The sequence below is a fragment of the Gopherus evgoodei genome, chromosome 8, assembly GCF_007399415.2.
Source record: "Gopherus evgoodei ecotype Sinaloan lineage chromosome 8, rGopEvg1_v1.p, whole genome shotgun sequence".
NCBI classification, from domain to species: domain Eukaryota; kingdom Metazoa; phylum Chordata; order Testudines; family Testudinidae; genus Gopherus; species Gopherus evgoodei.
In genome coordinates this window covers 31,126,517-31,153,106 of record NC_044329.1, presented here as the reverse complement: position 1 = coordinate 31,153,106, position 26,590 = coordinate 31,126,517, and the positions used below count along the sequence as shown (strand labels likewise).

Below are 26,590 nucleotides of genomic sequence, written 5' to 3'. Positions count from 1 at the left end.
CCCTGCTTATTATACAACATCTGTCTACAGGTTTAGTAATGAAATTCTACTGGATTTGGATATCTGCATCAGTAATGGTGTGAACATTAACTTTTGCCAAATGATTTGACAAATCAGAGACATGAATAAATGCCAAAGAGCTTCAGCTAAATAATTTATGTCTGTCCACTATGTCATTCATATACCCTTTTGCTAATCTCACCATAAGCAGAGTGCACAAATATTCTCCACCTTAAAGTTATTACTTGTAATGAGCCAACTTAATTGGACTTGAAGGGAAAATCATTTAAGTAGCAAGACAAGTTAATCAAACATGACATAGCAGGAGATGAACTCAGGACCAAACAGAGTTAGCTGGCAAGTGCTCCTCTCCATTTAATTACTCAGACTAACTTCCTTTCTGAGCTCATTCAAGCCTTCCCGCAACATGTAAAAAACGTTCTGGGAGTGACCATTAGCAATGAGAATCCTATTTGCAAGTTCAAAATCTAGTCAAATATGCAGAATGTTTACTCACAGTGAACACCACTTTCAGATTGTTGAGCATATCAATCTCCTTTGGAAAACCTTTACTCCCCCATCTCACCAAGTAATTTTCACTGTTTAAGGAGAGAAAGTAATAATTTGTTAATATCATTTCACAGAATTCTTCACCATGTGTCATTAAGTACTGTAGTACTGCTTAACACATAGGTGAATACCATACAGTACCACATCTTTAGATTCATAATGCATGATTTGACCATTTCCCCCACTCTTGGCAATGTTCCAGTCACTGAAAGTTTTTTCCTAAGTACATATCCCAAAGAAAATATTGTGTTGCCATTTTTGTGCCCAAAAACAGGGATCCAAAATCATTTTAAAAAACAAATTAAAAAAAATCCATTTCTATTTTATCTGAGTAAATATGAAACAACTTTATCAGCCCAATATTATCAATTTTTAATATTTTATTTTTGACTATTTGAATGTATAAGCTCAAAACACAGATGACTTAATTATTTGTCAAAATATGTTGTAGGTTTACATTCACAAGTCCAGCTCCTGCACACATGCCAAAAAGTAACTAGTTTCTCTCACTTCTTGCAACAATGCATGAATAAAAAACAATTTAGAAGCCCAATCCATCACAGTACATCCACCAACCTCTCAAGATTGCATAAGTGCAGAAGACCATATGCTTCAGAGCAGATGGAAGTATCCAAGGGAAAGCATCTCTCATTTGAAAGCCAAAACAAAGAAATGAACTTCATCTTCCATGGAGTAAGTCTACTTCAACAAAATAATTATGATTACTTTTTTTTTTGTCACCTGAAATTACCCCTTGGAATAAACTACCAAGAGAAGTGGTGAATTCTGGATAGCTTGAAGTCTTCTTCAGATCAGAACTGAATGCCTTTCTGGAAGATAACTTGTTTGACTAAAAAAGCAACAAAGAGTCCTGTGGCACCTTATAGACTAACAGATCTATTGGAGCATAAGCTGCATCTGACGAAGTGAGTATTTACCAATGAAAGCTTATCCTCTAATACATCTGTTAGTCTATAAGGTGCTACAGGACTCTTTGTTCCTTTTTACAGATCCAAACTAACATGGCTACCCCTCTGATACTTATTTGACTAAAGTGTATGTATTGGACTCAGTACAAGGTATCTGGGTAAAATTTAATGGCCTGTGAAATACATGAGGTCACACTAGTGAAGTAACGGTTCCTTCTGGCCTTCAACCCTACAAATAGTACAACAGTCCATCAAAATGAAACAAAATATGTCTAAAACCAATTCTCCTTACATCCACACAAAAATCTACCACCAGTTATAATCTTAAATTTTTAAGGCCAAAAGGGACCATTCGATCATCTTTTTGTACAACTTCATAAATAATACTAGCAATAGGATTGCTTATCGTTTCTCTTGTATTGAGCCCAGTAACTTGGTTTGGCTAAAACATATCATCCAGAAAAGTATCCATACCCTGATATGACAATATCAAGAGATGGAGAACACACCACTTTTCTCGGTAGTGTGACAGTGAGGGTGATTAACCATTGGAATAAAAAAATGTGCCTTATTTCTGACTTGAATTTGTCTATTTTTAACTTTTAGCCATTGGTTCTTGTTATGCTCTTCTCCATTACCTTGACATTTTTACCTTATTCAGCAAGCAGTAAGTTATCTGCTAAAGTAAGTCTAATTCTCTTGTTCTCAGAGAGCCAAAATCAACAGCAAAACATAACCACAATTAATGTTTAGTCATTCTTTATTACAGAGTGACTGAATTCAAGATGAATGCTCAAAGACAATTCTTTACAAGACCAAAACACCAGTTCACCTTACTCACATCAGTAGTCAATTGAAGCAAATGGCTTGTTGCTTGTCTAAGGTGAGCCGGATTTGGCTCCATCTTTAATACTGAAATCTTATCCAGGGTGATTTTTGTTACAAAATGGCAGTTTGAGAAGAACACAATAAGACTAAAACAGAGAAACCACCACAATGAAAGGAGAATTATGATACATAAATATAATAGAAACTGCAAAAAAGGAATCAAATGTAAGATAGATTTAAAAATAAATTCAATACAATAGAATACAGCATGGTAACATTTTGGAAGTAAGCAATTCAACATGTATGTAGTTCACCTAGATAGCAGTTGTCCTAACAGGACCACTTTTCATACTCTTAAATCTCACAATGCTACAAGTCTAAATTTCTCTGAGCATTTTATTCCAGGCATAACAACCATTGAGAAGTTAATAGAGTTAAGCCCAACGAAAATATAAGTTAAAAAACACTGCTTGAGTAACACCCATTAAGAACAAAATGTTCACCAAGAAGCATAGCAGCTATTTCATTCAGATAAACCAAAGGAAGAATGAAATAGCAAACTGGTCTGTCTCCTCCATGGTATGGCTGCATAACAGTAACCTCTGTTAATGCCACCATGATCAACTGAGGTCTAAATTAAAGTGGGAAGGGGTCCACTTCAGAGCAATGTATACAGCTGGTAGGAAGTAAAATCTGAATCTGATAATCATTTTAAGACTTCTTACTCTTATCACAGGCAATTCTGGAAGTATCCCTGATCTATCTTGAACAGAATGCCAAAGGAAGCTACAATTCCTAACTTTGCTGGCCCCTAAAAGTTGTGGACTGACTATGGACACTAGATTTATGACTTATTACAAAGATCTATAACCCACTTACAACCCCCTCAGTTTCCTTCCCCCTCCCCCCCAACGAATGGAAGAGTGTTATTGGGCCACTTCATCTCGAATGGTCCCTTGAAATATGAATTACCTACTTATGCTAAACAATCTGCTCCACCTTGTATTTAGCTTTGACACTCAGTATGTTTCCCAGACCTGAAAATGAGCTCTGAGTAACTTCAAAAGCTTGTCTGTTTCACCAAACAGAAGTTAGTCCAGAACAAGAGATTATTTCACTCACCTTATCTCACTAATATCCTGGGATTGACATAGCTACAACAACACTGCATACATAATAGAAGCTATTGTCTGTTACACACTGTCCACAGAGTAGCATCACACTTATATCAGGTCAAATGGCAATGTGCTCATTTTATTAGCCACAAGAAATCATGTCAAAAAAATATACTGAACAGAAATTTACAAAATATCGATTGGGAAATTAACACTACCATTTTTCAAATACAAAGTTTCTGTTGTCCTTGTTCCCCCAGAGCTGCATGTCAATGAAAGTTACATACATTGGGATATAACCCCTCAGCCACCAATATCTAGCACAAAAGTGTGTTTTGGGTGCCTTGCTGATCAGAAATGTTCACCAGTTTATTTAGCTTTAAGAGCTTGACTGGTAGCCATCTATATAACACTAAGAGATGGATTTTGCTCTCAAAACATAAAAATCACTGAAAGAAAATTTAGTGCATTTCTGCAAGAGCTACCCTACAGAAGTAACTAGCTTCTGTCCTTTCATTTTCACGGCCCACAATCCCTTTTCTTCAGGATCTCAGTTTAGTAAATGATACAGCTGAAGTTTGAAGCTTCTTTTACAGAACATTAAGAAAATCACATGAGTGAAAACCTGCCAATCTTGAGTGATTCCACCAGCCACTAGTGTAATCCTCACTCAAAGATCTTTCTGCTTTCCTCTGCCAAATGAAAAAATGGCAATGCTACTACCTTGTTCATCTTGAATTTACCTGGTTGCAATACCTACTAATTTCTGAACAGTGACTAGAGAGAGAGTGTCCTATGACTGCAGTTTATTATACTTAAAATAATAATTTCAGTGCTGCTTTGTTCTCCTCTCAGTCCCCATTTGCTTGTTTTCACCTCCTGTTGCCTCATGTGCCTGGTCGGTGAGCTATTCGGCATTAGAGGCTGTCTTCTTTATTACATGTGTTTACAGCACCTAGCACAGAGGGGCCTACAGGTGCTATCCCATTACCAACAACCACCATCTTCCCACCTTCTCTGTAGCCTTGCCCAGAAGGCACCACTACAAAGCCACAAAGGCCAAGATCTCAAGGACAAAGAGCTGGAACTCTACTGGGTTCCCCTGCACCAGACTCCAGCATTTAGGGATTTGCCCCTTTTAAATTTTACTCATTGTTTGCTGTCTTCCCATTCGGAAAGGAGAAAGTCTCCTTATGCAGATTTACAGCAAACTACTAGTTTTGTCAAACTTCTTCCCAAAAGCATACAAATCGTCAAAGAATGAATCCAATACAGCAAATCTGAGAATCTGTCAGATTACGTTTATAATCCAAATATAAGAATTGCTCAATAGAAAGGGTGCATGTGTGTATGTCTTATGTATGCATTCTACTGCTCCAGTCCTAATCCTGAAATCCAGTATTGTTTGACTCTCCTATATGGTCCAACATATAAACATAATCCTCTGCTTTTCCCATCTATAGAATTTCTTCCATACTAATCACCTAGGCACTGGTAGTCAAGGTGATGGAAACTCTCATAATCAAACACATTTTAGCTGCTGATGGTCAGAGGTTTGTATTCTCCATTGCTTGTTGTAAAAACTTCTATTTTGGCAATGAGGCAAAGGAACATTTTTCACAGCAGTGAACTGTCCATCTACTGAATCTCTAGCTGCGTCGAGGTTGTCTGCCTACCAGCAATAGTGACCTTAACTTTTATTTTTTCTGCAGATTTTAACAATCAGCTCAGCTTCTGCCCAAATGTGTTACTGTTTTGATTGAGTGGTTAAGACTGGACTTAGACCAGTCATACAGAACTCACAAAATTTGATGCCTCACTTGCTACACTGACTGCAAGTAGTTTATTCCAAATGAAGACTGAACAAACTCTAAACAAACTGCCTTAACATTTCATTAATCTTTGCTCAAAAAATTCTACACAATGCAGAAATCAGTCAGCTTTGAAGCAACATCAGCAGTCACTTAAGATTTCAGAGCACACTCAAGCCAAGAGAATCTGGTCCATTTGCCCTCAATATAATTTATTGTTTGCTATTACACAATACTCCAGCCTAGCATCACCAGATTCCAGCAGTGCATGTGGTTTTTCCTTTTAAAAACTTTCTTGTACAATTTTGCCCTTTGTGTGTGCACTGGCCATTACACTCCCTCTCCAGTTTGATCAACTCTCTTTACTATTAGTTCTCCAGGGGAAAATAATATAGCCTACCTTATAATTGTATGTTTCTGCGGATCATATAATGACATGAAGAGTTCTGCATCCTCTCCTATTCGGCATACAAAGTTTCTTACAAAGACATAAAGGCTGTAGGTGGGGGATGAGGAGATGCGGGAATACGTTCCATAGTCCGGCTGATCCTTTGACTACACACAGAAGGAGGAAAATTATTAATTAGACCAAACTAATTTGAATGCCAGGAAGACCTGCACTTACTGCTCTATACTCAAGGTTCATCTGAAAATGGCCCAGTTCTGCTCTCAGTTTAAGCAACACGGTAGGGTAGAATTTAGCCTAAAACATTTATCAAACTTTACAGTCTTTTCTAGCACCTAACCACTGCTCCAAATGTTCCTAAGATGCTGAATAGTGCATAAGAAGTTCACACACATACACAGCCTGTATGAACAAGGTGATGAGCGGCGAATCTGTTCCTGGACTGTCCTTAAAGTAAGTATATATGAGACCCTTTGATATTTTCATCAGTGCTTGCACCTGGCATCACTACATGTTTAAAGAAAGAATACAATACAATTCTCTAGAAGTGACTCAGTTCAGCAGGGATTTAATCTGTCTTGTATCATTTAGTGATGACCCTTCCATATTTGGGAAGCAATGTTTGTTCAACTGAGCTTCTGACTGACAACAAGGCATGTGGTGTTAAATACTAATTTATGATACATTATTCACAGTAGTCATGATTTGAAGATTTCATAACGCACTCAAACGTCTTTTTCTTCTTTAACATATGTCTCATTTTATTTACATTGTGATTAATAAGCAAAAAAAGCCCAAACCTTACATCACTTGATAGTTCTTAGGATACATTTAATATTTATAAAGACAATGAAGTGTAACCACGTGAACCATGTTTTAAAATGTGACTTCAAATTATTTGTGTGCTCTGATCATTTAGACCTTGACACCATCAGCAAGCATACCAAGAGTTGTTAAATGTACCAACTTCCTCTCTCATATGCATTAAACCTTTTGGCTCAGTCAGACCAACTAACTGGCAGTAGCTTATATCCCATGGCCAGTATTTTCAAGACTTGGGACCTAAATAAAGCTCCTAAATCCCAAGTAAGTGGCCAACATTCAACAGGAGCAGCAACTGAAAAACACATTGCATATTGGAAATATAATCCCAACTATACATATAAAATGATGGGGTCGAAATTAGCTGTTACCACTCAAGAAAGATATGAGAGTCATTGTGGATAGTTCTCTGAAAATATCCACTCAATGTGCGTGGCAGTCAAAAAAGCAAACAGAATGCTGGGAATCATTAAAAAAGGGATAGAAATAAGACAGAAAATATCATATTGCCTCTATATAAATCCATGGTACGCCCATATCTTCAATACTGCATGCAGATGTGGTCGCCCCATCTCAAAAAAAAGATATATTGGACTTGGAAAAAGTTCAGAAAAGGGCAACAGAAATTATTAGGGGTATGGAATGACTGCCATATGAAGAGAGATTAATAAGACTGGGGCTTTTCAGTTTGGAAAAGAGACGACAAAGGGGAAATATGATAGAGGTCTATAAAATATGACAGGTTTGGAGAAAGTAAATAAGTAAGTGTTATTTACTCCTTTTCATAACACAAGGACTAGGGGCCACCAAATGAAATTAATAGGCAGCAGGTTTAAAACAAACAAAAGGAAGTATTTTTTCACACAATGCACAGCCAACCTGTGGAACTCCTTGCCAGAGGATGTTGTAAAGGCCAAGACTATAAAAGTGTTCAAAAAAGAACTATATAAATTCATAGAGGATAGGTCCATCAATGGCTATTAGTCAGGATGGGCAGGGATGACGTCCTTAGCCTCTGTTTGCCAGAAGCTGGGAATGGGTGACAGGGAACGGATCACTTGATGATTACCTGTTCTGTTCATTCCCTCTGGGGCACCTGGCATTGGCCACTGTCAGAAGACAGAATACTGAGCTAGAGGGACCTTTGGTCTGACCCAGTGGCCATTCTTATGTTCTAATTCTACAAGCCAGTAGTTGTGGAAGTCAGACCACATCGGAGCCTTGCCATTTATTTGAGAATCTTATTTTAGGTACCGAGTTTTGACATCTTGGCCCATGTATTTAATCCAGTTCCAGTCACTAACACTCAAGTCTATTCTTCAGTTGTTGGGTTAGACCAACAGTTGCACTTTTTCATCTTATTCAATGCATGGAGAAACTTGCTGAAGTCACTCTTAGGCAAATTTTGACAATCTGGTAAAACAAAGTAAATATTGACAACTGAGGTAACATGTTCCATATTTATCAACTAGGGATCAGAAACTGCTCCTTTAAATCAGTGGCAAAACTCCCATTGGTTTTACTGGGAGAAGGATCAAGTTTAAACAAACAGACAACACCTTGTAAACTGAATTAACACTTTCTGAAAGGAAAGGCCAATTTTAGCAAATTGTTCATACCATTTCTTCTTTAATCCGCTCTGTAATTTTATCAGTAGCTTCTTCATGTGCATGAAATAGGCTAATGACGCTGGTTTTATCTGGATCCAAGATATTTCCATCTTCATCTCTAACTATTAGATCTAGCTCAAGTATCCTGTGGAGATTAAAAAAGAAGCACTCCATAAAACATGATAATTTTCTTCTAGAACAAATTATATTCAACTGACGGTCTTTGAAATTGGATTCATAATAAGCTGCTTGGAATGTTGAAGCAGTCAGTTCAGTCTAATAGAACAAGGAGAACATATATAATTTAAGTAATACATCTGAAGACACTATTTTGTTGAAGATACTTATCAAGAAAAAAAAGAAACATCTTTCCCCACAGTTTTTTTTCAAGCTTTGGTTTTCCCTTTACAGATCCATATTAGGGTTTTATAGTGCCACCTAGCCCTATAGTATCCAAGTGCCTATCGTGTAAAATTGAGCAACAGCCAAACCACTGGTAGACTTCATGAAGTCCTTATTAGGGTATAAACCTTCCCCAGTAGAGTGATTAAGTATCTCTGTCTGTCCTCTCCAATTTCATGTCACCCTGTTCCACCCTCTCAGTGTGCTCCATTTGGCTTCAGCCCTTTGTGCCAAATTCCATTCCTCTGCCAAATATTTCCCACCCTGTCCATTCTCTTTGGTTCTTCCACGATAGTCTTGGGACTCTCCTCCTCCTCTCCAGATCCCTTACCCACTGATTCTCCCCTGCACCAGACTGTCTCTCTCTTTTTCTACCCAGGGTCTCACTCTCTCAAGACTCTACATACCTCACCACAGAGTGTGTCTTCCATGTACTGAAGTCTGCCCCATTCCAGTTTCTAGCTTGTTCTTAGAGCCCTGCTCTCCTTGGAACAAACACAGTCTGTGTCCCAGCACTTTCCTTCTGGCACCTCAGCAACTCCCCAGGTGACCCATTCTGCCCCAGCACCTCCTCACTCCTCTTGTGTGCCCACAACAATTCCCCACTGCCCTCCTCAGACTGACATCCTCCACCCCCAACACCTGAGCCTCCCCTAGGGCCAACAGATTTAAATTAAAGCTGTTAAATTATCAATTGTCATTGTGATTTCAATCAGCAAGCAGGAACCCTGATTTAAATTATTGATTTTAATCAGCTTTTGCATTTGTACTTTTTAGTTCTTTTCCTAAGGAAAGGTTGACTCTCATTAGTTGGGAATCATTGAAACATTATCTGTAGCTAATGACAGTCTTTACCCTACATTTGGTGCTTCTTTTTGCTAACCAGGACAACACACTATATCTATGCACATTTATTTAGGCAATTGTTTAGCTTACCTTATTTTATTCAAGTGCTTTTTTAAAAAAAAAAATTATTATGTTAAACAATGGTGAATGGTGTATTTCTTATTTACTGAATGATTTAATTTCTTCCTTGTGATTTGTGTTAAGCTCTATTTGGATGAAAATGTGAATTCAATTAAAATGTAAAAAACATTTTTAAATGTTAAGTAAAACTATCATAAGACTGCTAGATAGTTTAGTAATTTTTTCATAAACATGTTTTTCATTTTAAAAATGATTATACAAAGGAATTATTACCTTGAGTTAATGAATTGAACTCAGTGTCTGGTCACCACGTCCTTCAAGATTTTAAAAACATTAGATATCATCCTCTCACACCTAGTATTTATTCATATATTGTAAGAGGAAAACAAGCTTTCTTGCTTTTTCAGCTTCCAGTTGGTTTCTTAACTTTGAATGAACAAGTCATTGACTTGAACTAGCTAAACAGACTGAAAAGAAGAAAATATTTTCTCTGCACCTGCATCATGTTTCCGTTGAGTCTACAGATATTAGAGGATTTGAAGCTGGAGTGGGGGTGGGGTCTTAAGAGCTCCATTTAATAATTCAGTTAATGTCAACATAAAACACTACCCTCTATTTTGATAAAAGCAACTGAAAGATACCAACTTAAAAAAAAACTTTCCTTTGAATTAAATCAGAGCTCACGAGATACATTTGTGAAAATGTCTGATTCATACATTAATTACTCATGCTTTATACTTTTGTATTTTTGTGTAGTTTACTCAAGCCTTGGGAATGCACAATTTGCCTTCAGGGATCATTAAACCCATTATTCATCAATTTGCAATCTTTGTTATGCAACACTGTACCTCAGATGATTCAGCTCCATGTAAACTCCCCAAACTAAAATGTTCAGACCTAATTGGAAAACTGCTGAATATGTTTATATTAAGAGTGACACCCACGTAAGCTCATGGGTAGACTCAGCAGAAACACGGTACAGTGGTAACCAGCAGTGTCTGAATCAGAACAGGTGTCTCACTCCATAAATGAAAACAAGCTACCATGAGCTAAAGCAAACCACCTCTTTCCCTACAAAATATAGCTTTCCCCCATCTGAACCAGAGGAAAATTTAATCTCTGATTCTGTGGGTACAATGGCTGTAGGCTAGCACAAGGAAAAACATACTTGTTGCCATAGTCAATTTTGGAGGTGACTTTCTGTTTGAGTTCTTTCAGTTCATCTTTGGGCAGTGTTCCCGACAGAAGTTGTGACCTCCACTCCATCAGGTCGTACATCATAGATTGCACCTGCTGGAACTGCTCTTTTTTGTTTGCCTGAAATACAAAATGTTCACATTTAGGGCTTGGTTTCATTTCAGCTTCCTACATTGTCCTTCATTGTATACTAAGCATTCAATTCAAAACAGTTTAACCTCTACATTGCTATGGATTCAAAGCCTGGGGATGGTAATTGTATGACTGGATGGAGGTTGGAAGTAGTTTTGTCTTGTGCAATTTACAGTGTTATTTAAAGGGTACTAATTCTGCAGGAGAAGAAAGCCCCATCTAGAGAATAAAGGAGGTGATATTACATCTATATACCGCACTGGTTAGACCAATATCAAAATACTGCATACAGTTCTGGTGTCCATCTCTATTTAAAAGTGCAAAACTGGAGAGGGGGCAAAGAAAAGCCGCAAAAACTATTCAAAGACTGCACACAATGCCCTACACTGAGCAATTTAACCTGTTTAGTTTACCAAAAAGGAGATTAATCGAGTCTCCTGCCAAAGTCCAAGTACTATTACTGAGACAGAGGGAAAAACACTGAATGCAAAAAAGGCTCTTCAATATAACAAAGAAGCATAACAAGAATAAATTGTTGGCAAGGTGGAGACAGGCTTTCTTTCTGGAGGATATTCGGAAGAGAGTCTTAAATCACGGTCTCATAAATAGTAAATGAGTGTCCTAAAAAATTGGCTATTCTGGTCTCTCCCCATGTCTGCAAAAGCTCTACCCTGGCCCAGAGAAACCTTCCCAACAAACAAGTGTTAGTTTTGACAATTTGCCATTTTCAGACGAAAAAAAGTTTATTGCACGTTTCCTGATCTACCTGCCTCCTCCTCCTGGAAGCACACATACTGCACAGGCCAAATATATTATGCAAAATGAGCCAGACACAGGAGACTAATTATCTAAAAGCATGAAGTTCAACTACTTCTAAGCAACAATTATAAGCCACGTCATTTATTTTAATACTACTGAAGAACAACATAGTGACCCAAATACTCAGATGAAGAGATCATTTCTTAATTAAATCTTCTCTCAAATCCCATCTTGTATTCCAGAAATAAAACAAAGGCAATTACAATGACAGCTTGATACATATAAATAAGCCTATTTAACATGCATAATGTAGCATCCCTGGATACCAAGCATTTTTCTCACCAATCTTCCATCTAATTTTAGTCATGGCAAAAACTTCTACTCACCACATAGAGTTGTTTCCAAATGCTTTCCCATTCCCATAATGTAGTGGTAACTTCTTGCACCAATGGAATTTCAGCAGGTACTATGTTCTCTGTATTTCTAAGGAAATGGGAAAAAGTGACAAATTAACATGACTAAAACCTAACAACCAACCGTGAAGTATTTGTCACTTAATGTCCTAGAACTTAGTTCTTAGACAGTGATGATCCATCCATTAGGAAGGTAAAATGACAATTAATACCTACGTTCTCTGTCTCCTTAGCTTGTATAGTTAAAATGAATCAGATATTTTTATTCCTTTTTAATGAGGTTGCAAGTCTGTTCACAATTCAGTTATTCCATTCCCACTTCTCAATTAATATAAGCCCAGCATAAACTGAAGAGTCATGTACCAGGTAGATATCTTCTTTCATTTTAGATAGAAGCAGTCTAAAATTCATTAACGTCAATTAACCAAATGCAACAATGATAATGAAATACCTTTTCTTTTCAACAGTAACTTCTTTGATGTGAATAAAAGATTTAGGAAATATTCCCTATTGGAAACAAAACCAAAAACACATATTTGTCATTCTGCTCCAATGTTTCTTAAAACAATAAATTCAAGTTATTCCAAAACATTAAACCATGCCATTACCACAGTGATTTTCCCTGTTTATTAACCATAGAAAGTAGACCATAAATGTGTCTTGAATTCCTCCACCTAGGCAACCAAATCCTGGGTTTTGGTCCAAAGTTATTTATATTTCAAACACATACCTGGTGGTACTTTTGTTGCCACCTCTCTCTTTTTGCAACAATAAGATAAAATAGACCCCTTAAGTACACACATAATGGTGATGTACTATAAATGGACATTTTCCCTTTATATGTCAATTCTGCTGTTCCTTAAGATAAGTTGTTTGCAATTTTTACTGTGCCCAAAAAGGCTTCCTACTGCAAAACACTGTAAGTATCAGTAGCCACCCCTCCTGCCCAAGACACTCACAAGGCTTCTAGGAAGTAATTATTTATAGGAACTTTGATAAATATTGTTTGGTTACAATTGGATATTTGTAAGAGATTACAAGTTTGGTTGATAAAAGTAATGGTGCTGAAGTGAATACTTAGATTTCTGAAAGTCAATTGACTTGGTACTGCACAATGTTTTGATTCAGCTAGAATGATACACTTCGAGACGGGTCAGTTAGCCAGTGTTCAATCCATTACATGTGTCATGTTAATTTTTCTAATTGTAAACCAAGGTGGTCAGAGACACAATACCATATTCCAGGTGTCCCTAGACTTCCAGCTACCGGAAGTTGGGACTGGATGACAAGAGATGGATCACTCTTCTGTTCATTTCCTCTGCAGGATCTGGCACTGTCCCCTGTGAGAGACTGGATACTGGGCTAGATTGACCATTGGTCTTACCCAGCATAGCCTTTCTTAAAAGGGAAATCATTATCAAGCTGGTATGTTTTGGGAAGGGATCCTGAAGGGATTGCTTCTTGGTCCTACACTATTTAACCTTTTCATCAAGTGACCTGGAAGAAAAAGCAAATTACTGATAAAACTTGCAAGTGACAAAGATTGGGAGAGTGGTAAATAATGAAGAGTCACTGATATAGAGTAATCTGAATCACTTGGTAAGCAGGGCTCCATCAACATCCATTAAGACCAACAGATGTAAAAAGTCAGACCCTAGGAACAAAGAAAATAGGCCATCCTTACAAGACTTTATCCTAGGACACACTGACTTTGATAAAGACTTGGCTCTCATGATGGATAATCAGCTCAGCACAAGCTCCCAGTACAATGCTGTGGCCACAAGAGAGCGAATGCGATCCTTGGATGTATGAACACAGACATCCCAACTAGGAGTAGGAAGGCTATATTATCTCTGTGTTTGGCACTGGTGCAACTGCTAGTGGAATCACGTGTTCAGATCTAGAGTCCACAATTCAGGAAGGATGTTGATACGAATATCAAGATTGGATTAATTCTATAAAATATGCGCTGGTTCAGGCAAGTCCTGTAGCTCACGTTATACAAGCAGTCAAACTAGATGATCAAAATGATCCCTTCAGTAATTAAAATATATCTGTAAACATGATCTGGACAAGATCAATTAGTGGACTGAGGGAAACAGACGATAGAAATAGTAGAGGTATATATCGACACTTCCATTGAAGTCAAGGAGCAACAGTCTAAAGGGAAGATGATGATTTAGTGGACCCAATCACCTCTGCCCAATAAATGGCTTTTGTGACAAATAGCGTGTCCCTACCATCCTACAAAACATTGAGCTCACAATATGGGGCTACGGTTGTGAGGAGCCTGCAGGGTTTCTTGAATGAAACTGAAAGAGCGTGTCCCTTCCTTACACTTTATGGATAAAGGAAGCCATTTAATCTGACCATATGTCTTCTACATCCACAATCAGATGTGCTCACAAACAACTGAGATTTCAGTATGCCTAGCAAGGTGCCAGGCACGTGTTCTAGCAAGAGATTTTTCTCAAAAAACAGATTTGATTTTCTTATCACTAATTGACCTCTGCAGACAACTGCTGAGCAGGCGAGGTTAGTTCATGTGATACATAGTGGCACTGCGGCAACTGAGTTCTTGCATGTTATCCTCAAGGAAACTTTGACTCTCTCAATTTGGTCTTTCGAGGAAGAAATCTCCCTCACGCTAGCAAGCAAAGCTGCTGATATGCCTAGATATGGTAACAGAGCTAGGATTTCTTTGGACTTGAAGGGATTAGAGCCAGCACATCATCTGTGACTGACTTGACACATCAAATGTAGCGTAATATGTTCCAGAGGTTAAGACTTTCAGACTTTCCTGGGAACACCCTTTAATTTCAAATGGCTCTCGCTCTAGATTTCAACTTGGAGATTTGCTAAATTTTTTAAATCTCTGGAACATATTTGGCTAGATTTGATGTGTCAATCAAAGATGATGTGCCGGCTTTCTATATTACAGCTCTCTAGCCCAGTGATTGGCTCAAGCTGGAAACTGAAGTTGTTACCCTCCTGATTGTCATACTACACATGTCGAGTAATGGGGAATCTCATCTGCTGCCTCTTCTGCAGGGTACATCCTGACAGTTCACCTCTTTTTTGAAGGAGATGGAGGATGAATACACTCATCAGTGTTTCTTGACCCCTTTGTTTCATTGGGAAGGTCTCATAATACTATGTAGAGGAGTCTCCAGCACATTTAACTTTTCAGGTTTCTGAATTAACAAAGTAGATTACATACAAAAATCTACATTAAAGAAAGCTGAGATCTCAGTTTCAAATATTAGGAAGTGCCAGCATTAAGTTTGCTCATGCAAGCTCAGTTAGGCATCTAACATATATATCTTCTGATAAATTGCCCCCTCCCATCAGATAGCAAGTCTGTGGCAGTGTGTAATGTACTGTTCAATATCCACGCAACTTAATGAATATTAATTTTAATATGCATATTTTGGTGAATTAGTTGTACAACTTTTGGTAGAAAGACAACCATATACAATTCCTTTGGGGTATAATGCTCAACACAAGAGAGTACAAAGAATGGAGAGAGTGAAAAACCTTGCAAATTTTTTAAGAAACATTATTGGCACAATTCCGAATATTTTAGCCAAATAGTTCAAGAGCATCTGGATGAAAATTTTCACTGACCCGAATTTCAAAAAGGGTAAGGATGAGTAAATGGCTAGTTCTGGTCTATATTTTAAAAGCAAGATTTTCAGGTTCACTTTAGTCTGTTAAGTCATTATCACCATGAAGGACCAATTGCAACAGCAGCTCCTGAGGCAGGAGAAGCTTCAAAAAGGGAGCAGCTCAAATGTCAGGGGGGTGAGGGGATGGGGAGAAAAAGGAGTGACTCTGCTTCCTCACCTTGATCCAGACAACACACATGCAGACAGCAACCTATTCTCTTCAAGAAGATTCTGCCGAGGTGCTGCTACAGCACCAGCAGGCACCACCTCCTGCTCTTGATGCAGTACTTGAGCATTGGAGGGCCCTCCATAGTACCTGCAATAGCTAGTAATAGCAGCGGGGGAGTCAGGTGCCCTGCACATCTACTATTAGCATTATTATTTTTAGTGCTCAGATGGTACCATGAGGAACATGAATAAATAGATTCTACATATTTATAAAGAAAACATTATTTGCACTGATACCATAACTGATATAGGACTTCAGTGATTCAGCCAGAAGTTAGGAGTGAGTGGGTAAGGTTCAGTGGCCTGCAACATGCAGAAGGTCAGATTAGATAATCACAATGGTCCCTGCCGACCTTAGAGTCTGAGTCTATGATACTCACTTGCTTAAAACATGACACCATGAGCACTTTAATAAAAGAAAATCAAACCTATAGGACTCTGGTAAGTTTTATACAATACTTTTAACTTGGATTGCACCTGCCAACTGAATAATTTATTTTTCAGCTTAAGATTCTTTCTTTAGGTATTTGTAAAACAGTTTACAAGATGTCTGTTGGATAACAGTTCCTTGCTTAATCTAAGAACATTAAAGTTGTAATTATGTCCATGTAAATACATCACAGAGCAGTAAGTAAATAGATGGTAACAAAGATGCAAATCTGTTCCAGTTCTGGCAGAGCCAAGCAGCAGACATGTTTAAGTCATTCACTTATTCTAATCTGCACACAGGGCAAAATGTTCTCAGCAAATTTTAAGAAACAAAGGTAGAGATATATGCTGCTAAAGTTTGATCTTATTGTAACTGATGGCTCCCTCTGCCTGAGAGTTGCTAAAATTACTGCCCCCAGACTACCTTGACCAGAAGTCACAAGAAACTGTGCTAAACCAGCCACAGACTCAGGATACATGAAGTGAGATTTAGAACCAAAGTGGGTGCATTCGGACGCAAATACTAAAAAACTTAACTAGTAAATGAAGGAAAGCAACAAATGATAGATTAAACACTTACTTCATAGTAACACCCAATCAAGATGGCCTATTGACTGAAACTGCAAGATCAATGCTGAATCTTATGTTCACGGATCAATCAGTTTAGGGGCAGGTGGGCTAAATTGTCTTCTGTACTTTTTAAAAGTATCCCCTGATCCTCAAGCATCCTCCTATGAGTGCCTAAACAGGATTTTTGTCCCCTTTCCCCAGATTAACAAGATTATGGATTTCCTTTATAATAGCTTTTGCCATTTTAGTGTGCACCTGGATCCACAGAAAGTATTAACAGCATAATTAGATTCCGGTGACTGAAACGTGCCCTTCCTAGGGACTGTAGTTTTGAAACTCGTTAAGAACATAATGATAAGGTTATTCAAAGCAGTGAAAATAGGACAAGAATTAGACCCTGTTATGAAGGTCCTCCGTGGATTTTGGTTAGGCATTTATATTAAATGACTCAAACATCACTTTACTGACACTAGGAATGTCCTACTTCTCAGATATATTAATTTTCTGTGATAGGTCTGTTCTGAGACTTTCATACATCTGCAGGTAGCGCTGATCACATTTACAAATATTACATCTCCTTTGCAATATTGACTACTGCTTCCTAGTAGTCTGTATGGTGTTTTATCTGAATAGTGGATTTATAAAAAAAAGTCTGTGTTATCCTCCACTCAAACCCCCAAATAAACTTTTTAGTATCTGTGACAAATTCAATACAAATCAAGTAAACCTCTAGGTTGTTTTTTTTACTGAACTCAGGTTCTTGAGTATGTCAAATGACAAATTAACCTTGCAGGAAGTCATAACTGAAATGTGTTATGTTTGAATTCACAACACAATGAAAGTTTAAGTTAACACAGTAACTACAAGCTAACTGAGGAGCTCAGATTTTAAGTCTGAAAAATCCACGTTGAGAAACATGCGCAAGCCACCAAAACAATCACAATTTAAGGTTTGTGTTGTCATTCCTAGCCAATAACTTGAAGCTTGATGGGAATTCATATTGAATCTGGGCTTAGGAATATTTGGAACAAATGCTGAAGCACTTACAATATTTTACAATTTCACAATAAATTAATTTTAATCAAGTATTTCAGGTCACATCTTCATCAGCGCTCTTGATCTGAAGGGACATCCGTTCTTTTCTCTTTGATCTGTTTTCTCTCTTCTCTTCATATTTAAGAACAAATTTCAGGTCAAATCCTTTTCACTTTACCCAGCTTGTAGAGTCCCACTGAACTAAAACAGAATGAGGTGGTTGGACTAACTGATCAGGATTTGATTCTTTGACAGCTCTGAAATAAACTAATACCAAGAAGTGAAATTGTTTATTTTAGCATAAATTTTTTCAAGAATGTAAAGTACAACCTTACCTCGAACCCTTTGTGTCTTGCTATGTATCCCTTGTACCAATCTGAAAAATCAAGAAGAGAACAGAACTCAGTACAATGGAATAATTGCATAAATTGCACAAAAATAAATTCATATGATGTGTTTATCATCATCATTGCATGTAAAATAATAAAGCGCAGAAAGTAACAGCAAAGCATGTTCGATGATTAAATATAGTACATCTGAAAATGTAAGGCCCTCCATTTCTTGTGTTTAGACCAAACAAAAGTGTGGGGCAGAAAGCACCCAGTAGAGTAACTCCCTTTGTATGAATTTGGATCAATATTTGTTCACCCTGTGTTTACAGGATAGGACATATCCTGTACTCCCAACCCTTTCAAAGAGTGCAAATAACCAAGTGTAGCATATCAAGGCCCATTTACCCCATATGTAGAAATTAAACATAAAACTTTCAAATCTGATCCCTTTGTGGTATCTTACTCTTTCATTTATTATACCATTTCCACCCATGATCCCTTCATGTAAGCACTGAAAATTATGACCCAAGAAAAAAAATCTGCAAAAGACAACACCCAAAAAAAGTTGTAGGAAGTTTTAGCTTCTTTTGAGCAAGAAGAACAAAAGCTGTTCTTTTCTCAGGAGTGGCTTTACATGTAGGCATATATAATAGAAAAAAACAACTCTGAACTCAACACAAAGCTATGAAGTGCTAAATATATCAAACACAAGCTAGTAAAATTAAATCAAAAGGAGTCAAACCAACATGCATTCACTTCTACTTCCATTCCAAGTCTGCTTCTCGAGCTGGGTTTATTTTGTCTGCAACACTAGTCAGATATTTCCTCCTTCATACCATTTTTTGTGAATGCCTGAATGTTTTTAATGCCTTCTCCCTACTTCTCCTTAAGCTTACTTTCTACAGGCATTGTTCTCTTCATTGCTGGTTTCTGTTCTGTTCTCTGCTCTCTTTCTTCTTGTTAATCCCTTCTTCACCCATTTTTGCGCTATTAAACTTTTACATTTATTGATGCCTATAGTAATGCTATTTGTAACAATTTTAATCTGCATTTACTCAAAGTAGCTTGCATTATGTACATAGAGACGTTCTGCTCTCATTTAACAAATTAGTTTTAAAGCAACCCATTAAGTTTTCAGACTTGTGGGTCTAGTTTAATACGTTCCCAGTAAACCAGGCAATCTAGGTCAACACAATTTCCAAGACTTGATTTGCTTCACCTCTGTCATTACTCAGACGAAGATGTGACCTATGAATTTCTGGTTACTGGATACTGACAGAAACAAGTATGCCCCACCCATTGCTAAACATCAAAAAATTATAGTTATTGTAAGAAGAACTAACCCTGAAGACTTCTGATATGCAGCTGAACGAAATAAGCAAACCAGGATGATAGAATGTACTACAAGAGCAATGCAGCAGAAATCAATAGAGATAGGTACTGAGGCAATACAAGGCATAGTAACATCTTCGCATTCTAAACCCACTATTAATCACATAGCTCTCAAACATTCAGTCACTCTCAACAAAGTACAAAAAGCAAGTCTGCTGTGCACTCATTGCTTAAAAAAGTCTTCCGAGGCCCGCTAGTTGAGAGGAAGCATCAAATATATAGAGCTAAAGAGAGGACTTTGAGAAATGCAGGGCCATCATGGAGGCTTTACTCAATTCGTCTGCATGAGACTCATTCTCTTTTCATCAAAAAAAGCAGAATTTCATCTTGCACTTGTAATAAAAAAGGGCTTGCCCCATTTATATCAAAATAAAGTTGGGATAGGACTTTGCAAGTAGTTTGAAACTTAAATGTTATGCTGTAATACAATTTGAAACAGATACAACAAACAAAAGAGATCTATGCCAGCACCCTCAACAAAAAGCATACTACAAGTCATGGTATAGCTGGCAGATAAACTGGGCCCACTGAACTTTGAAATATGCCCCAATCCTGCTATCTGATTGACACAAACAGGTCCCTATGCTCATATGGAGCCCCTCTAATTTGCATGGGATTCTGTCTGGTTATTATGTACATCAGACAGCAGGACACAGTTGGTTACTAATTGTCTGTGTTAACTATTTCACAGAGCTGTGAATAGGCAGGATGTGTTAACTATTTCACAGAGCTGTGAATAGCCAGGATATGAAGCCAAAATGATTACCCTGGCCCTCTTTTTCTTAAGATGAAATAGAAATTGGTCTCACTATGGAAATTCCCCACAAGTACTTCATTTCTTGTTTTGAATTGCATTAAGATGTATTAACCTACAACCCTGTGAACATAACAAGTAGGGATCACAAAAGGGTGTTATTGGCTTCCAGCACCGAAGACACCAGAACCCGTGCTCCACTTCAGAAAGGTTTGCCAATCTCCATATAAAGCACCCTTGTTGTGAACAGCAGCACTCCTATTCTTGTAACTAAATAAAAAAAAAAATTGAAGCAGCAATATTCTAATGCTCAATTTAGTTGCAGTCTCTAAAACAAAGGTTCAAGTGAAGGATTTTCATAAGTGCTCAGTGCCAATGTAACTCTGGTCTGATAGTACACAATGAGCATTTTACCATGGAGTGCAACAGAAACAGAATTAGACCCACACTGAGCAGTTATGAATATCCCACCCTAAATCTAAAACTGAGTAAAGTAGTTGTACATAATCTACATGCCCGTTTACAACAGTGTGCACAAAAACCCCATTTCATGCATCATTGATCACTGATGCACACAGTCAACATGACTGTGCACCATCGTATGCAGGTTCTACATGAGTTTTTTTGTATATGCGATATGTCTGTTCACACACCCACATGCACACACTCTTTTTTTATGCTTATCAGCTACAATTTGCTGTAGGACATACCTTTCAAAATATTTGGAATGAGACAAGCTTCCTCACTTACACAATACGAAACATTCCACTTCCCTCATTGTGCAACTGTTTTGAGAAGACCACAAATTTCACAGCAAGTCAAGGGCTGAGTATTTTAAATTTTATTCAGACAGCTAACAATAACCCTTGTGAAATTTTGTTTTATTTTGTTGTTCAGCATAATAGCATTGCACTGCTTTCCGGGTTCTGTTAACGGGCTTTGTACAGCAGACAGAACACAAGACAGAATATTAACAAACCCTAGACTAAACTATTCATGAGGCAAGTCACTGTAAAAGAGATACATGTTTGCATTTTTTTTAAAAAAGCCTTGCCGTACACTCAAATAGAAGCCAGGAAAGGCGGAGGGGAAACCTCAAGTAAATTAATTCCTTATCATCTCTCAGTCACCACAATATTAAAAGAGGTTGGCACAGCCAAAAGGAACCTTCTACCTCTCTGTAGAGAGTTAATTGAAAGGACATGGGGGGGTAAGAAAACAGATGTGTCTGAAGATTTTTCAAACCCCCCCCCCCCCACACACACACACAAAACACAATTTGTGGAAAGGGTTCATTCTAGTCTTAACTAATGAGAGGAGGCTGAGGGAAGCATCTCTTGCAGGAGGCCCGATTCTCACTGATGTTTAGAAGGCTACCTCAACTTCCCTGGAGACAGGGCCTACCAGACATTTGATGCCCCAGTACTTTGATGCCCTTTTGGGGAAAAAGAGAAGCAAGTTTAGACCTCCAAAGTCTGCCTAGAGAGACCATCCAGGATCAGTGGCTAGTGGAAACAATGCAAAGCTGTTCTTCAGCAGCTAGAAGGGCTGGGAGTGGGCAGAAGCACATCTTGGCAAGGTAAGAAGGGCTGGCTACTTCCTCCAGGAGCAGTTCTGGGTGAAACGGCAACAAAAGAAAAGATCTCCCATCTTAACCCAGAAGTCCAGCCAGGTCAGGGTCCTAATTCTGACAGCACTTTTTGAAAATTTTGTTTTACATAGTAGAATTTAAAGCCCAGGTGGCCTCCTTGAGTAGGACATCAATTGACTGCTGTAAAATTAAAAGGAGCTTGCTTTGGGGGAATGTCCACTGGCTTTGGCAAACCTGTCACTCCCCAGTCACTTCTGAGGAATGCATTTCTTGCCCAATGGGCCCTTGCTCAACTCCAGCCCTTGCTCAACTCCATTTTAGAGCCATGAGATCTCTTTTTTAGATGGGAAGGAATGATGTTCCTTCCCTCAAATCAAGACATACCAAACACTGGTAATGCATACACCAACATCATTCCCCAAGACCCTGTTGCCCTGTACAACCAGAGAAGAGTTCAGCTCAGCCCACTGGAATGAGTTTGGCTTGGATAGCTTCATATATGTCCATTCCAAGGAGGCATTTAGGGAGGCATAGACTGGAGCAGCTTGTGGATCTACCATTAGAGCTCATGTTATTTTGTCAATTAGTAAATTTCCTGCAAAATACATATTTTTGGTACACCAAAACTATTTGTTCATTTGGGCCTAATACAGCAAATCGTTTCAACTGAAAAAAGTGTATTGGGGTGGTGGAAGGGGATGTCAAATTGGTTTGTTACAACATTTTTGGAATGTGTTTGGGTTTTTCATTTCAAACAAGAAAAAACAAACATAGAAATCCCTTTAACTACCATCCACAGTTACAGTGTCTGGTTCAAATTAAGCAGGCAGGGAAAAGAGAATCAAGTAGAGCTGTGCAGAAAATGTTTGTCCTATCCTGAGAAAAAATTTAATTGCAAGAAGCTTCCTATTCTGCACGAGGAGAAAACTGAGACCCTGGAATTTTTTTTGCAAAATAGAGACCGCCAGCCCCAGGATTGACAGAGTTTAGGGCACTCAGCTGGGATGTGGGTGATGCAGGCTGTAGTTCCTACCCTGCCAGACTTGCACCAGGGACTTGAACCCGGGTCTCACACATCCCAGGTTAGTACAACAACTATCAGGTTCACACTCTCTCCAATTTCCCACCAGCTCTATAGTTAAACTTTGCAGGTTCTAGCGGGGTTGTGGATCAGCACTTCTGTGCTTTTTTAAAGAGCCATCCTCCATTCTACTAGTGAAAATATTTGTGTTCTAGCTGGTCATCATGCACTCCCTTTGCCTCCCCCTTGTTTTCATGCCATACTTCAAGATACCTTAATCTTCCCCTGTGGCCCCACCAATTTCCTTCAAATTCCTCCTTAAAATCCATCTGTTTATTTTAGCTTTCCAAGATTGAGCTCCTCTCCAGCACTGTCTGATGTCATTTTCATTCCTCAGCATATTTCATTTCTGTTTTGTCTGCATTATACTCCAGCCTGTAGAGGCTGCAACCTTGTGCTTCATGGGTTTGTGAAACAGTGTTCACATTTATGGCATTTGGTAATAACTTACATAACTGAACAGCAGCCAAACAAATGTGCAGAACAATAAAGCCTTCACCTCTCAGTTGTATTTTCTGTGTCCTAAGATGGCATTTTAAACAAGGAAAAGAAAAAAATTAAAAACCACTGAACTACAGTAGCAATGTTTACAGTTCCTATTTAAGGCCAGCTTTAGGAAAAGGGGTAGAAACCTGTCATTATAGATGCATTAGTAGCTTGGTCCTGTGGACCTTGTGTATTTACAACTCCAACTAGTTTCAATGAAAGCAGGACTAGACCCAGTGTTACCTGCTATAATCAGGATAGATTGGGAACTGAGTAGTAGAGCCACAAAGAGATCACTTTTACACAAGCCATGTTGTAATTCATTGTCACGAGATGCTGTGGAGCAGTTTTGTTTATCAAATCTTTGCACTATAAAACACCTATCTAATACTTCTCTTTCTTCACAGTGTATATGCAAGTGTAACCACCACAGCTGTGGTTTTGGGTGGGAGCCGGTCTCTTACTAGCTGCATGATGAAGAAATGAGGGGAGAAAAAACACCTACAGTAACTGTTGTTCTTAATGGTGTATTGTGCACATGTATAATTTCACTGCAGTTGTGTGTCCCCAAAGCACTTAAGTCAGACTCTTGCCAGTAGTACCATTAGGTGGCATGTGCACCCTCACTCTCCTCATACATTGAGCTTAAGTCATAAAACGGGCATGTCCACCTCTTCAGTTCCATCTCCCTCCAGTGAGGTTATTGTTCAAAAGTAGCGGGACAGGTGGGAGGGTTATGGAATGCATGAGCACACAACACATCTGAGAACAGTTACTGTAGGTAAGTAACCCATTTCTCGCCTTCAAGGGATAGTGCACATATGCATTCTGCTGCTGGTGACTCTGTAGCAGTTTCCTTACAGATAGTAGGATTTTGAATTATCTGAACCAAGACTGCAGTGCTGACCTGATGAAGCTCAGCTGTTCGAGAAGCCTAAGTTATGTACAAATGACCACGTTGGTGCTTTACAGATATCTGTTATCAGAACATTGTTCAACAATACAGAGGAAGTGGAATGAGACCTGGGGGCATGAGTTGGGTTTGTTTGTTTGGGGGGTTTTTTGGTGGTGGAGAGATTTTTGCAAGACTGTAATCAAGTTTGATACTGTCAGAGATCCAGTGAGATATGTTGAGCTATCACTTATTGGTCCTTCGACTCTCTCTGCATGGGCTATAAAGAGCCTGGGATCACACTGAACAACAGTGCAATCAAGGTGGAACAGCAAAGTTTTGTGAACATCCGAGGTATGAAGTTTTTCTTCATTTGGAAAAATGAGGTTTTGGGAAAAACACTGGAAGATGAATAGATTGGTTCTGATGAAAAGATGACACTACATTTTCAATGAACTTAGGGTGTCATCTGAAAGGAACCTTGTCCTCATTCATAGGGAAAAAAAATTAAGGACAGTTAGTTAGCAAGACTTGTAGCTGAGACACTCTTCCTGCAGAAGTTATTGCCTCCAGAAATACAATGGTGAGGTCACTAGGGGTTTTAAAGAGTCCATTGGCCTTTAAAGACTAGATTAAGATCCCATGATGGTACCTGGTCAGATACTAGATAAAAAACATGGACTAGTTTTTCAGAAATCTGGATACCGGAGGATGAGAGAAAACAGAAAACCCCTCTAACTGGCAGATGGACTGCAGATATGGAAGCCAGGTGAACTCTAAAACCTGAAAGGCCAGATGGCTTCAAATGCAATAAGTAATCCAGTATATGAGTAGTATCCTGTCGCTGGGGGTGATAAATGCTGAGATTGTTCAGATGGATACACACTTCAATTTAACTGTGGATGTGGCTCTAGCAGAATCCTTCCTGCTGCTCACAAAGACATTTTGGACATCTCTGGAGCTCAGTTTTTCACAAGCATTTAACCAGAGCTTATCCATGCAGCGAGGTGGAGAGATTGGAGGCTGCAGTGTGGAGATCAGCCCTGGTTCTGAGATAGCAGATCCCTGACTCAAAGTGAAGTTAGGAAGCCTGATTGAAAGCTGATGTAGGCCTATGAACTATCTTGGCCAGACAAATACCACTAAGATAAATGTTGTTTTGTCTGTTTTCAGCCTCCTGAGTACCCTTGGGATGAGAGGGACTGGAGGAAATGCATATAGTAAATGACTGGTCAATGGGAGAAGAAATACATCTGTTAAGGAACACAGACTGCAACTCAGGCTGGAGCAAAAGTTTGAATTTGTTGTTCAAGTTGGTAGTGAACAAGTCTATTTCCAGGTATCCTGACTGATGGAAGATCTGGAGGATGATGTCCTTTCTGATTGACCATTTGTGCTGGTCTGCAAAAATCCCAGCCAAGGGAATCTGCAGTGGCATTCCTCACTCCCAGAAGATGGAACTATCTTGAGGAAACTTTGGTTCTTATGCAGAGGTTCCACAAGTGGATAGCCTCCTGATATAGATGAGTCATTCTTGCACATATCCACACCCTCCCCCACAGCTGTGGAGATAAAACATGGCAGTGTTGTTGTCTGCAAGGACTTGCACCAACTAGTTCCTGATGAAAGACATAAATGTTTCACAGGCCCAAAGGATAGCATGGAACTTGTCTATATGCAGAGAGACCTCCTGGGTGATCAGAGCTTGTGCATGAAGTCAATTGAGGCAGACCCTCAGCCTTTGGTAGATGCATCTGTAACCAGAGTTCTACTTGGTTCTGGAGATAGAAATGGGACCCCTTTGCACATATTACAAGTGTCCAGCCACCAGTTCAGAGACTGAAACACTCATTCAGGTACACAAATGAGCATGACCAAAGGTTGTCTGGTCAAATGAAAAAACAAAATGGAGCAAAGCCTGTTAACAGTGAAGGTTAAGCCTGGTATGCTGAGTTACATATGTGCACAAGGCCATGTGACCCAGTGGTTGTGGACAGGAAAGCACTGCCATCACTGGGTTGGTCTTCAGGTTTATAGACTGACTGATTAACTAAAGGCACCAGACTTGCTGGCCCTGAAAGAGCCAGAGTCCATGATGCATCCTCTGACAGAGCTGGTGAGTACTTACGTTTATGATACCTCAAACCAGTATTGGAGGACTTACTGGAAGGTTTCTTCTGAGAAGATTGAGATTTTGAGCACTTGTCATCA

General features: G+C 38.7%; 1 protein-coding gene across 1 annotated transcript in view; it reads right to left on the bottom strand.

Annotated features, from left to right (window-relative positions):
- Window positions 1–26,590, bottom strand: part of DOCK2 (dedicator of cytokinesis 2) — a 525,760-nt gene that overhangs the window by 457,565 nt on the left and 41,605 nt on the right. The window contains exons 3-9 of the mRNA XM_030573060.1: window positions 18,187–18,227; window positions 12,373–12,428; window positions 11,895–11,991; window positions 10,589–10,737; window positions 8,101–8,236; window positions 5,654–5,808; window positions 518–599 (exon numbers count right to left, since the gene is read on the bottom strand). Of these exons, the coding sequence (XP_030428920.1) occupies window positions 518–599; window positions 5,654–5,808; window positions 8,101–8,236; window positions 10,589–10,737; window positions 11,895–11,991; window positions 12,373–12,428; window positions 18,187–18,227 (716 nt within the window). The remainder of the gene's footprint in view (window positions 1–517; window positions 600–5,653; window positions 5,809–8,100; window positions 8,237–10,588; window positions 10,738–11,894; window positions 11,992–12,372; window positions 12,429–18,186; window positions 18,228–26,590) is intronic.